The following is an 11,808-nucleotide window of genomic DNA, read 5'->3' as shown; positions in this document are numbered from 1 at the left end:
GATAACCGTCACACGACAACAGAGATGGTGGCTTATTGCAAAGGTTCTCTTTCAGAACAACTTTCACGAGTTACTTGAAGACAGGAAAAAGTATATCATTAGCTGCAAACCCGTCCGACCGGAATGCAAAGTTAGATCTTTTGGTTGGCCTTTGCTCACGAGTTCAAAATCCTATAAACACTTTGCTAAATTCCTGGTTTCCCAATTTTTTCACAACAATTTTCGTCTTTGGGGGAAGAGGTGTGGCGCAGTGAAAGCATTCACCTTCCTTAATGTGGCCTGGGATTGAGTCCCGTATTCCTAATAGCACACGTTCGATTGTTAATATTCACTCATGGTAAGCTACGAGGCTTTACGGTTAAATTCCAAGATTGTTTTGTTTAGAACTCCTCCTTGAGACTTGTGAGACAAAGAAAACAGAAACGAGCCGTGAAACTTGACCATAAGACCTCGTAGCCACGCCTTAATATTGATCTATTGAACTCGGCCTATTCGCTGCTTCTTCACTCGACTCCGAAAGGATTTGCTCCCGGTATTTCCGTGGTATAATAACGTTTGATTTACAGTTTTCACAAAGTATTAGAACTCGGCCATATAAACTTGACAGACTTAACTATTAGAGGGTAATGTGAAGTGCTTGTTTTCCACCCATATAGACCATGTGAGCATTAGCCCTACTAATGGAATTGGGTCCACACAATGACAGAGAACAACTCTGATCAGGATCGGGAATTGAACTTACGACTTTCGGGTTAGATCACCGCTGCTCTACCGACTGAGCTACAAGGTCAGACGGGAGCAGGTCGTGGGAATTAAAGATGCCAATGTTACCCCCGGTCAGAGTTTTTCTCTGTCCTCGTATGGGCCTGCTACACAGGAAATCCACACAATGTTGAGGTATTCCACGTGTATTTCTACATTGTCCAGTCCTCTGGCGCATTTCTATAGGAAGAAGAGTAGGAGGAGGAGCAGTCGTCACTCAGATGGCTAGAGCGCGGCTTTCAATGACTTCAACGTCTGTTTCTACTTTCCTCTGATCGGTGTAGCTATAGCTTTAAATATCCGTAAAACGGAGCACTGACAGAGGGAGGGGGTAAAAGGCGCACCCTTGGCTTCCATGGATACCAGTTTGAATTCGTAACTGAAGGAACTACTGACTGTTAAATAAAGTGACTTTACCTTTACCTTATATGTAACAGGCCCAATTCCATTAGTAGGGCTAACGCTCACATGGTTTATATGAGTAGAAAACTAGCACTTCACACTACCCTCTAATAGTTAAGTCTGTTGAAATCTAAGTGCTTCACGGCCAACTTTTGCAAAAACGTAACCCTTCCTTGTACATATAAACTTGCGACTCTATTGTTTTGTTATTGTTTTGTCAGAGTAGCCTATGTGCACTTGGGCGATGGTTAACAAACTTTAGCTGGGAGCCTGCCAACTGCGAAGGATAAAACTGAGTCATTCTACAACACTCTGATCAAAGCGATCGATACCCTTATGCCCACTCAGAAGGTCAAAGTTTGCTCCTTAGATAAGCCCTGGGTGTCGAGCAGAATGAAGGCGTTGGTCTACAGGAGACAATAGGGGTTTAAGACTCATGGCAAAGAGTCAGCCGTGTTTAAGATTTATCGCAAAAGAAACTTAAGTCACTATCGAACAGTTCCAATCTGTATTAAGATTGCAGGATTTTCTCACGTATTCGTATAGCACATGTACAAAGGCGCGTACGAAACCTTGAACACCCTCTAATTTAAATTAAACACCCGAAAAGTTACATGGTTGAAATGTTGCTTTTGAAGTAAAGCAATTTGAAATCATCGCAGACTTTAAAGTATATTTCACTGAGGATTTTTTTTTTGCTCAAAAGACATTAATGTTTTAGTTCTCTGAACATTTATAAACAACTTAACGAAAGGGCAATTCTTTTTTTTAAAAAAAAAATAGGCATACCGATGAAAATCAGTAACTTTCGAGCACCTTTTTCAAAAGTCGAGCATTATTTAAGTACTTCTTTGCCATTTTTGAAGCACCATTTTTCAGTTTGCCAGCCCAATCGGGATAGACCTATCGTCAAATCATTTTTGGGCAAACTTCACAAGGCCAATAAACTAGGAAACACAAGTCACCTTATAGCCTAATTTTTAATGATGGAAAGCTTAACTATCATAGATTTGTGCTATAAAAAAAACCACTTTAAATAAGACCTATTACAAGGGAAATAAGCTCTCTATAAATATTAAGAAAACTAATTACATGATTGTTAAATCCCCTAAAAAGAAATCAGGAAACATAAATGTTAAATTACCAAATAAAGATGAAAACAGTGAAATACGGACATGTAAAAACTAGCGATAAAAAGCTAAACTTGCGATGTTTCGGCGACCTCATGACGCCATTATCAAGGAGTTGGAAATGAACATGCGAGTTCATAACGGCCAACACTACTTTCCATCCCTAAAACTGACATTGGACATTTCGTAACAATTTACACGACACATTATGCTATGTTAATATTGACAAGCTTACCGCTCTAAAGACAATGAAAAAAAGCAGAGTGACAGCTTTAGTTCAACAAGAAATAGCGTTTCTAAGCTATGCCACACTCATCTACAGTATTTAGGTCTAAAAACCCCGTTGAAGAAGGTTAACTTTCAATTGTTTTGCTAGGTACTATTATGTCAAAATTTCGACTTTCCGGGAGCTTGTCTCGTTGGTCTAGAGGATATCGGAAACTGCAAGGTGAAGCCATCGATCCGGGTTCAACTCTTTGCCTCGCCTATTTTGAATCTTCTCAGCTTGTTTAAAATCTTTGTTTCGTTGAAGTAAATTTGAAGTCTAAAGTACACTGTACATCGTATAAGTTGAATAAAAAGGGAAATGTCAGTTTGAGGGATGGAAAGAAGTGATGACCGTTCATAGCAGGTACACAATACTCCAAATTTGCATAAGTGGAGGAGAGCTAGACAAAGACTTTAGCTCGGATTAAATCTGTTTGCACGTTCAGCCGTGGTAGACGTGACTATGGTAGAGGAGAAGTAGACCTTAGACCTTACTCTCGATTTGGGATGCTCGGTTTAGGAGGTGGGTGCCCATCCTGCTGTCAGTTTTAACATGGAGAAAGGATGGAATGCTTCCCTTTTAATACCTTTGTCAACTCAAGAGTTACTGACCAACGTTTGCAATGGTGCGAAGTGGTATAAAATGACGTGACTCGGGTAGTCATACCATTTTTAAAATTCAAAAAATTTCCACAAGCATATGCATGGGCAAAGTCCCACCTCCCCAGGAGTTTAAAATGCACACAATTAATTAAGAGATCAGGCAACTTTTACCCCACACACCCTTTTACCTTCTAGAAGTTTTAAGAAATCGCCCATTTCATTGAATTATTTTTCATCGGTCCAGTCCCTCTGTGACAAAATATCACAAAATCAACATGTACAACTTTAAAGTAAAGAACTTTCCATTTTTTTGGTTCCAGGCCCTAGCAAGAGTCCATCACCTAAGAGTTAGATTTACCCATATTTTCCTAGTCCTCATCAACGTCAGAAAAGTGTCTGTTTTTGAAGCACGTTTTGTGGGAAAATAAACAATAAAGAAATTGGCTAACTCAATGTTGTGCCCGATTCAAACCCTTTAGGAATAAAGCGTTTTGTTCCAGGAATTTCCGTCTCATTTAAATGTGAACACTACATTAAAATTTTTGTAATTTCCAAACATTTATACTTTCGTAGGTTGTTTTTTAGCTTATAGACATTTACCTCCCGAAACAATGAATTTGCTTATTTAGCTTTGGCCAACCTTACAGAAACACAGAAAATACACATTCCCCGAGACTGTCACTTAATGATATTGTAAATGGAAAGCTGGTATAGCAAGCTTAAGAGTATACATGTCACCTGAGGAACAAACTGCAAAAGCTTGGAGTTATTTTCAAGGGCCAAAATAACAAGACGGCCAGATCCTCAGTTATGGAAACAAACCCCTGATTTCTATCAAGTGATTAACTAATCCTGGAACAGATGCTTACAAAACAAGGCACAAATGTAAGGACTTGAACAGTATCTTAATACTACTGAAATCTCATGGTACTTTAACTATAATTGGCATGATATCTTGTGTCTGACAGCTACTGAGGTATCAATGATTGAATTGTTTTCAATAACTCATATAATCGAAGAAAGGAAAATAACATATCGACATATCCCAGTCCAAGTAAGTTTTTCACGTTTTGGACATCGTTTCTGAAAAAGAAAAACAAGGAAGAAAGAAGCAAGTAGTGGATTAAATGCAAATAACGAATTTCGTTCTGATTGACAAGTAAATAATATAACAATTATCTTAATTCATTCATTTAACTGTTTGTGCTAGAGTTAATAGCAACAATTCCTATTCACTTCACTTGACATAAGCAATCGACAATCACCGATCAGTTTCACAGTCACTCCATCATAACACAGGCTCAAACAGCTAGCTATCTGCAGGAAGCTGAAGTAGCTGACTCGGTGAATGCAGACATTATTTAATTCAGGTATTAGCCAAAGCAGTTCGAGTAAAAATCACCACTCTGGCAACCGTTTTTAAAGCCATTTCTCTGTGAAGAACGTACCTGCTCCTTTCGACAACTTCCTGATTAAAAACATGTACAAAGTACAGCGATTCAGTCATTTAAGTTATATTTAAATAGCACTTACCATTCTTTTCGTGTTCCAGCTCCCCAAATTCAAAGGTGACATCATCGCCAATTAACACAAATGGTGCCCAGTATTTTATGGCCGAATAGTTCTTTGTCTCCTGAAGAGATTTCATAGCATGGTGAAGAGCTGTACTTGCACTTTTTCTATCTGCCAAGTGTTGGTAAAAACTCTTCATGAACAAGAAGGTCGCCTCGTCGTCGATTGCCCAGAGTGACACCAGTACAGACCGGGCACCAGCACACAGGAAAGCCCTGGCTATTCCCACAATACCCTCAGATTTTACCTCTCCCTGGCCACTATGACAGCAACTAAGCACAACCAGTCTTGCCTGAAGGTGAACTGCTTGAACATCGCTCAATGATAACATGTAATCTTCCTCTTCGGGGATCTTGGATGTGCGTTCGGGATTTGGCGCCAAAGCAATTTCTCCAGATCCGTCATCCCCATGTGCAGCAATGTGGATTAAGGTAACTGACTTCATTCTTCTCAGCACCTCAGCTTTGGTTGCATTTTTTCCTGTAAGAGGCACGGTCTGCAGAAGTTCTCCAATTATATCCACCTCTTTTTTCGCACATGGCAGCTGTCCATACATGGGTTCACCGGTGCCGTAAGTGACTTCGCTCAACCACGGATCGCCTACAAGCAGTGCTTCATTCTTACTTTGGAAGTTATCAGGTGTCATAGTGATCAATTTTAAAGCAGTCAGCGAGGGAATTACACGGATCCTGACAGAGTCACTCATTGCAGAAAAAGGAGCCAGGCAAAAGTGTCCATCAGGAACAAACACTAAGTCATCGCCCTGGATCAAGTCTGCTATAGGACTGATTAAGACATCATACAAGGGCTGCAAAGAGTGCACAGAGAAGCTCAAAGACTGAAAAGTTTCTTCAACACTTTCCCTACTGCTCGAGAAGTCGCTGCCTTGTCTTTCAAGTGAACGATTCTCGCATCGCAAAACAACCCCTGCATTGATCTGTTCTAGCGTACTTTTCATCAGAGACTTGGCAGTTCCATTTTCGATTTTCTTTTGTCTAAAATTTATCCTGATATCATCTCTTAGCAACCAGAAGCTGATCGTGTTCCCTTCAAGTGCTGTGAAAACAGTTTGTGAAGGTAGATCTTTCATAACCAAAGAGATAGTTACCTTCACCATAGGTTTCTCATCAACGCTGTATTGCATCTTTAAAATGTCTGCCAAAGCCTGTGCTCGTCCTTGCTCAGCAGCATACAAAGCTTCATCAACCTCTCCATTCTTCAAGAGTGCTGTCCACAGAGCGGTGTACGCAAACCCCTTTGTGTCACGAAAGCTTATTTTCCATGCATCCTCTGACTGAAGAAGACGCCTAACTTCATCAAAATAATAAACGCTTAGACGGCAGTAATTAAGAGCTTTGCTCAAGGAGCCAAAAAATTCATGAACATGACCAATATGATAACATGCGATTGCCAGCCCTATTGGGTCCTCTGTTTCCTGGCAAATACTAAGATGTTGATAGTGGTACTCTATGGCTTGCTTGAAATTACCAAGTCTTTGATAAGCAATGCCAAGATTTCCATAGGCTCTTCCTTCTCCGGCCCTGTCCCCTACCTCTTTTGCAATACTAAGATGGTGATGGTGATACTCTACGGCTTGCTTGAAATTACCAAGACTTCGATAAGCGTTGCCGAGGTTGCAATAAGCTCTTCCTTCTCCGGCCCTGTCCCCTACCTCTTTTGCAATACTAAGACCTTGATGATGATACTCTATCTCTTGCTTGAAATTACCAAGACTTCCATAAGCGTTGCCGAGATTTCCATAGGCCACTCCTTCTCCGGCCCTGTCCCCTACCTCTTTTGCAATACTAAGACGTTGATGGTGATACTCTATGGCTTGCTTGAAATTACCAAGACTTTGATAAGCGTTGCCGAGATTTCCATAGGTCGCTCCTTCTCCGGCCCTGTCCCCTACCTCTTTTGCAATACTAAGATCTTGATGGTGATACTCTATGGCTTGCTTGAAATTACCAAGACTTTGATAAGCGTTGCCGAGGTTGCAATAAGCTTTTCCTTCTCCGGCCCTGTCCCCTACCTCTTTTGCAATACTAAGATGTTGATGGTGGTTTTCTATGGCTTGCTTGAAATTACCAAGACTTTGATAAGCGTTGCCGAGATTTCCATAGGCCGCTCCTTCTCCGGCCCTGTCCCCTACCTCTTTTGCAATACTAAGACGTTGATGGTGATACTCTATGGCTTGCTTGAAATTACCAAGACTTCGATAAGCGTTGCCGAGATTTCCATAAGCTCTTCCTTCTTCGGCCCTGTCCCCTACCTCTTTTGCAATACTAAGACGTTGATGGTGATACTCTATGGCTTGCTTGAAATTACCAAGACTTCGATAAGCGTTGCCGAGATTTCCATAAGCTCTTCCTTCTTCGGCCCTGTCCCCTACCTCTTTTGCAATACTAAGATCTTGATGGTGATACTCTATGGCTTGCTTGAAATTACCAAGACTTTGATAAGCGTTGCCGAGGTTGCAATAAGCTCTTCCTTCTCCGGCCCTGTCCCGTACCTCTTTTGCAATACTAAGATGTTGATGGTGATACTCTATGGCTTGCTTGAAATTACCAAGACTTCGATAAACGTTGCTGAGATTTCCATAGGCTCTTCCTTCTCCAGCGCTGTCCCCTACCTCTTTTGCAATACTAAGACCTTGATGATGATACTCTACCTCTTGCTTGAAATTACCAAGACTTCCATAAGCGTTGCCGAGATTTCCATAGGCCACTCCTTCTCCGGCCCTGTCCCCTACCTCTTTTGCAATACTAAGACGTTGATGGTGATACTCTATGGCTTGCTTGAAATTACCAAGACTTTGATAAGCGTTGCCGAGGTTGCAATAAGCTCTTCCTTCTCCGGCCCTGTCCCCTACCTCTTTTGCAATACTAAGACGTTGATGGTGATACTCTATGGCTTGCTTGAAATTACCAAGACTGTCATAAGCGTTGCCGAGATTTCCATAGGCTGCTCCTTCTCCGGCCCTGTCCCCTACCTCTTTTGCAATACTAAGATGTTGATGGTGATACTCTATGGCTTGCTTGAAATTACCAAGACTTTGATAAGCGTTGCCGAGGTTGCAATAAGCTCCTCCTTCTCCGGCCCTGTCCCCTACCTCTTTTGCAATACTAAGATGTTGATGGTGATACTCTATGGCTTGCTTGAAATTACCAAGACTTCGATAAGCGTTGCCGAGATTTCCATAGGCTCTTCCTTCTCCGGCCCTGTCCCCTACCTCTTTTGCAATACTAAGATGTTGATGGTGATACTCTATGGCTTGCTTGAAATTACCAAGACTTCGATAAGCGCTGCCGAGATTTCCATAGGCTGCTCCTTCTCCGGCCCTGAAACCCACTTCCTTAGAAATGGCTAATGCTTCTCTGTAATTTGTTATGGCCTGATTAAAGTCAGCTGTGCCATAATAATATCTACCAAGATTGAAATAAGCCAAACCCTTGCCTTGTCTGTCTCCCTCCTTTCTTGCAATGCTAAGCTCTTGCATATGCCGCTCCAAAAGGTCCAACTTTTTATCCACCATTGCTGATAATCAAAACCTAACAGGAGGGGATGCCATTAAGAGTGTAATATTTAATTTTCTAAAATTGACGTCAAACTCATAATTTTTTATTTCATGTCTAAATCTATCCAATGTCAGAATTGCTTGTTTTTCCGTCACAATTTTTTTTGTCTGGATACCTGGTTACTCCATGTATTTTGATCCAGGGACTTTGAATGAGCTAATTGAACTGCTCACACGTTTCCATTGAGAAAGGCTGTTCGTGAGGACAGAATTGGCCGTTTTTATACTAGAGATGCATAATCCGGTTATTCAAATTATGCCTTTCCCTCTCTTTCTCCATACGCCAAAATCATTCGTTGGGAAACCCTGATGAAGAAAGGCATTTCGAAAATTGGCTTAAGATAGTTATTCCCTCTCACTGCTCAATTAATCTTGCTGTGCCAGTTTAGCATCCTGTAGTCAGGACATTGAAACTATTGTGTTTTCGTATTTCTCGGCGTTGTTTAAAAAAGTAGGTACGCAATGCGTACATGTGGGTAGCCACTTAGACACCCACCGTACTACCAATGGAGTCTTAATAACCCTTTCACTCCCAATAGTGCCACTTATAGATTTTACTCTGTCTAACGCCAGACAATTTTATTCGTCAATGGGGAACCCCACGGGGCTGAAAGGGTTAAGTATGCTGTTCATTTTCATTTGGGTTCTAACCATTTACTATACTAGCTCTCTACGAACTTCATTGGCTTCCCATTGCCTATCGAATCAGGTTTAAGATCTGGGTACAGTGATTTGCCCACGGCATCTCGATCCGATTTGGAGAGGTAATAACAAAAATTGTGCCTGCCCACATGAATGGGCATCACACATGGCAGTGAAAGGGGAGCACGGATTAACCCTTAACACCAGCTAAATCCAAACTGGAATGCAAAATTACAAACTGGAATGTTTGATTCAGTACAGTTTTAACCAATAGGAATCAAATATCAAGTGGTGGCTTATCAGTACTGAATCAGTTGACTGTTTCATACCCTCTCCGCCAATCGTAATTCTTGTGATGACAAGTTGTCTGGCTCAAATCAAACCACAACTGAAGCAGTTTTGTCCGAGCCAATGAAAAGCAACCACGTTCCAGGGTTCTCCTTATTAGGCGGTAACCAGTAAAATCTACCGCTTGTAAAGCACTTATTACCGCCTGCAAACGCTCAGAAGTCGCTTATCCGTTGCAGAACGTCCAATATTAACTAAATGCTTTACCGGTTTGAAAAGGCCCCAACCAGTTGTGCTGAAAACTAGGGAGAGCCCTGTGTTCGTGCCAATTTTTTTACACATTATTTATTCTTTAATTTCTTTATGAACATAAAGCAATCTTTGACTCACCGTCAATATTGAAACTGTTTGTGACCTTCAAGCAGACAATTTTCATACCGACTGCTAAATCACTGTTTAAATTATGGGAGCAAAAATGACTTGCAATACGGACTTGTTCCTTACCAGCCAAAATGCAGTCAAGGCATGCTATTTTTTGAGAAAGCCGCATTACTTATAATTTTTACACACGCGTACGGATAATTAAAGAAAAAACAGCAATTACATGTACTTACTTCGCCCGTTGTGGATGAATTTTGGCATTTGCGGGCAGATCTGGATTTGATCCCAATCAAACAAACACTTATGAAGCCCTTAATGTACGAGCTCTTGCGATGAATTGCACGCCCCTTAGAACCTTTGTAATAAGAAACATCGACCGCTTTTCTTGCCGTGTCTTAGTCAAATTTTTTTTACATTCTGTAAATAATCATTTGCCTTGGAAGCCTTGCTTTAGCGGGGAACTAGAAAGGAAAAATAAAAGAACAAGGAGAAAAAAAGCTTTGAATAATTCTCTGGTAAATTCAATTATTGCGATTGTGAATTGAATTACATTGTAGACACGTGCCCGTGACATTTGCGCTGGTGTTGGTGTCGTTTAAATTGGCGTGATGGATTGTTTTCCTTTGCTTATTCACTGATGTTTTCCGCCTTAGTTCCAGAAGCATATGAACAGTGATGCATATATATCTCTTTGCATATAGGTCTATATACCATAAAGTTGTCTCACTGATAACTGCGTCAAGTCTCGTGGACTTGTTTAGTTGACTGATTTCGTACGGGAAAAGCTTGATTGCCCAGAGAGCCTTCCAACTGATTCAGTCACACAACCCGACTTATTCAGTTGACCCGGAGAACAGCAAAAGTTACTGCGAGTGCGAGGAAAATCGTAGGGATGGTCTTCCGCTATTATCCGGCGCTATTCATGTCAATAACTGATTCAGTTGTAAATTAATGGTAACCGGCTGATTCAGTTGGATCTTCTAACTCGAGGGCAGAGAAATGAAAAGGTGTCCATTGCCGGCTTGTCCTATTTGCTGAGAGCATTGTTCTATAAACCTTATTAACAGAAATTTCTTTTTCACCTTGTTGCTCTCGTTCCCTACTAAAGTGAATCAGTTGACTGATTTCGTACAGTTAGTCACGGTAACTGAGACGCCGATTTATACCCAGAGAGCCTTCCAACTGATTCATTCACCCGGCCGGACTTATTCAGGAAAAACAAGTGCCTCTATGTTTCAGTCCGTAAAAAACAGCAAAAAAGAGGATCTAAATAATTATGTTCAGTGAAAACCAGCCGAATTGTTGCCCATGAAAACCTGCACGTTTCCGATATGGCAATTGGAAAACAAACTGTTCAATAATACCCAAGGAAAAATTCGGAAATTTATCCGCCATTTCTGCGGATGATGGCGTGAGCTTTCGTTTGTTCCGTGCTTTGTACTCTCATAAAGCACAGTGTTTAAACCAATGAGAGCAGGCGTTATATAGAAACTTTATTATAGTATATAATTTTATACTAGTATTATGTATAATTTATATAATATTATTACATAAATATCATAGTAATAAATATAATAAGTAAAATAAGAAATACATGCACCCTTACAGTCGTACAGCCACCTTGTGCAATTTTTTGTTTTTCTTGAAAAAATCTTTTAATCACATTTTCTGAATGAAACTTGCACCTAGATTAAGAATAAATTTCGCTCTCTCTCTCTGAACTTTAACAAACAAGAAATCCTTTCCAACCTACAAGACATACACGGTGTGGTGGTCTGCGGGTTTTAGAGTATTATATTGACCACAAGCATGCTAATTCCGTTGTATGTGTCGAAAACACTGATGTATAAACTATCCAGAAACTAGCGTGTGCGTGTCAAGGTGGCTCAAACCAGCTTCAACCATTTTTGAGGGAATGTCTCATTAGACGGACTAACTCTATAACGCTGTTTCACTTAACGGCAAATGTTATGGTACCACATGAAACCCTGCCAATAATCGTTAAACAAGATGCACATGTTACTGTGACGTAATAAATTACCATGGCAACAGAAGAACCATCTAAAAACGCCCTATATTTTGTGTTAAAGCACTTAGTATCTCAAAAACGAACTAAAGTGTCCCCCATTTTTTATTGCTGAAAAGCGATTAGCAGGCTAAGATGAAACTCTGTGCAAAGTTAAA

At 40.6% G+C, this 11,808-nt stretch overlaps 1 protein-coding gene across 4 annotated transcripts in view; it reads right to left on the bottom strand.

Moving 5' to 3' along the window:
• Positions 1 to 1,816: 1,816 nt before the first annotated feature.
• LOC137996443 (tetratricopeptide repeat protein 28-like) overlaps positions 1,817 to 11,808 on the bottom strand; it is a 34,810-nt gene continuing 24,818 nt past the window's right edge. For 3 of the 4 annotated variants that reach the window (XM_068841860.1, XM_068841859.1, XM_068841857.1), the window contains 2 exons: positions 4,698 to 8,287; positions 1,817 to 4,247 (listed from right to left, as the gene is read on the bottom strand). In XM_068841860.1, the coding sequence (XP_068697961.1) occupies positions 4,228 to 4,247; positions 4,698 to 8,271 (3,594 nt within the window). In that variant the 5' untranslated portion in view covers positions 8,272 to 8,287 and the 3' untranslated portion in view covers positions 1,817 to 4,227. Of the gene's footprint in view, positions 4,248 to 4,697; positions 8,288 to 9,857; positions 10,086 to 11,808 lie in introns of all 4 variants that reach the window. The other variant, XM_068841858.1, reaches the window with a different exon arrangement.

The sequence above is a fragment of the Montipora foliosa genome, chromosome 3 (genome assembly GCF_036669935.1).
Source record: "Montipora foliosa isolate CH-2021 chromosome 3, ASM3666993v2, whole genome shotgun sequence".
NCBI classification, from domain to species: domain Eukaryota; kingdom Metazoa; phylum Cnidaria; class Anthozoa; order Scleractinia; family Acroporidae; genus Montipora; species Montipora foliosa.
This window is presented reverse-complemented; position numbering and strand designations above follow the sequence as displayed.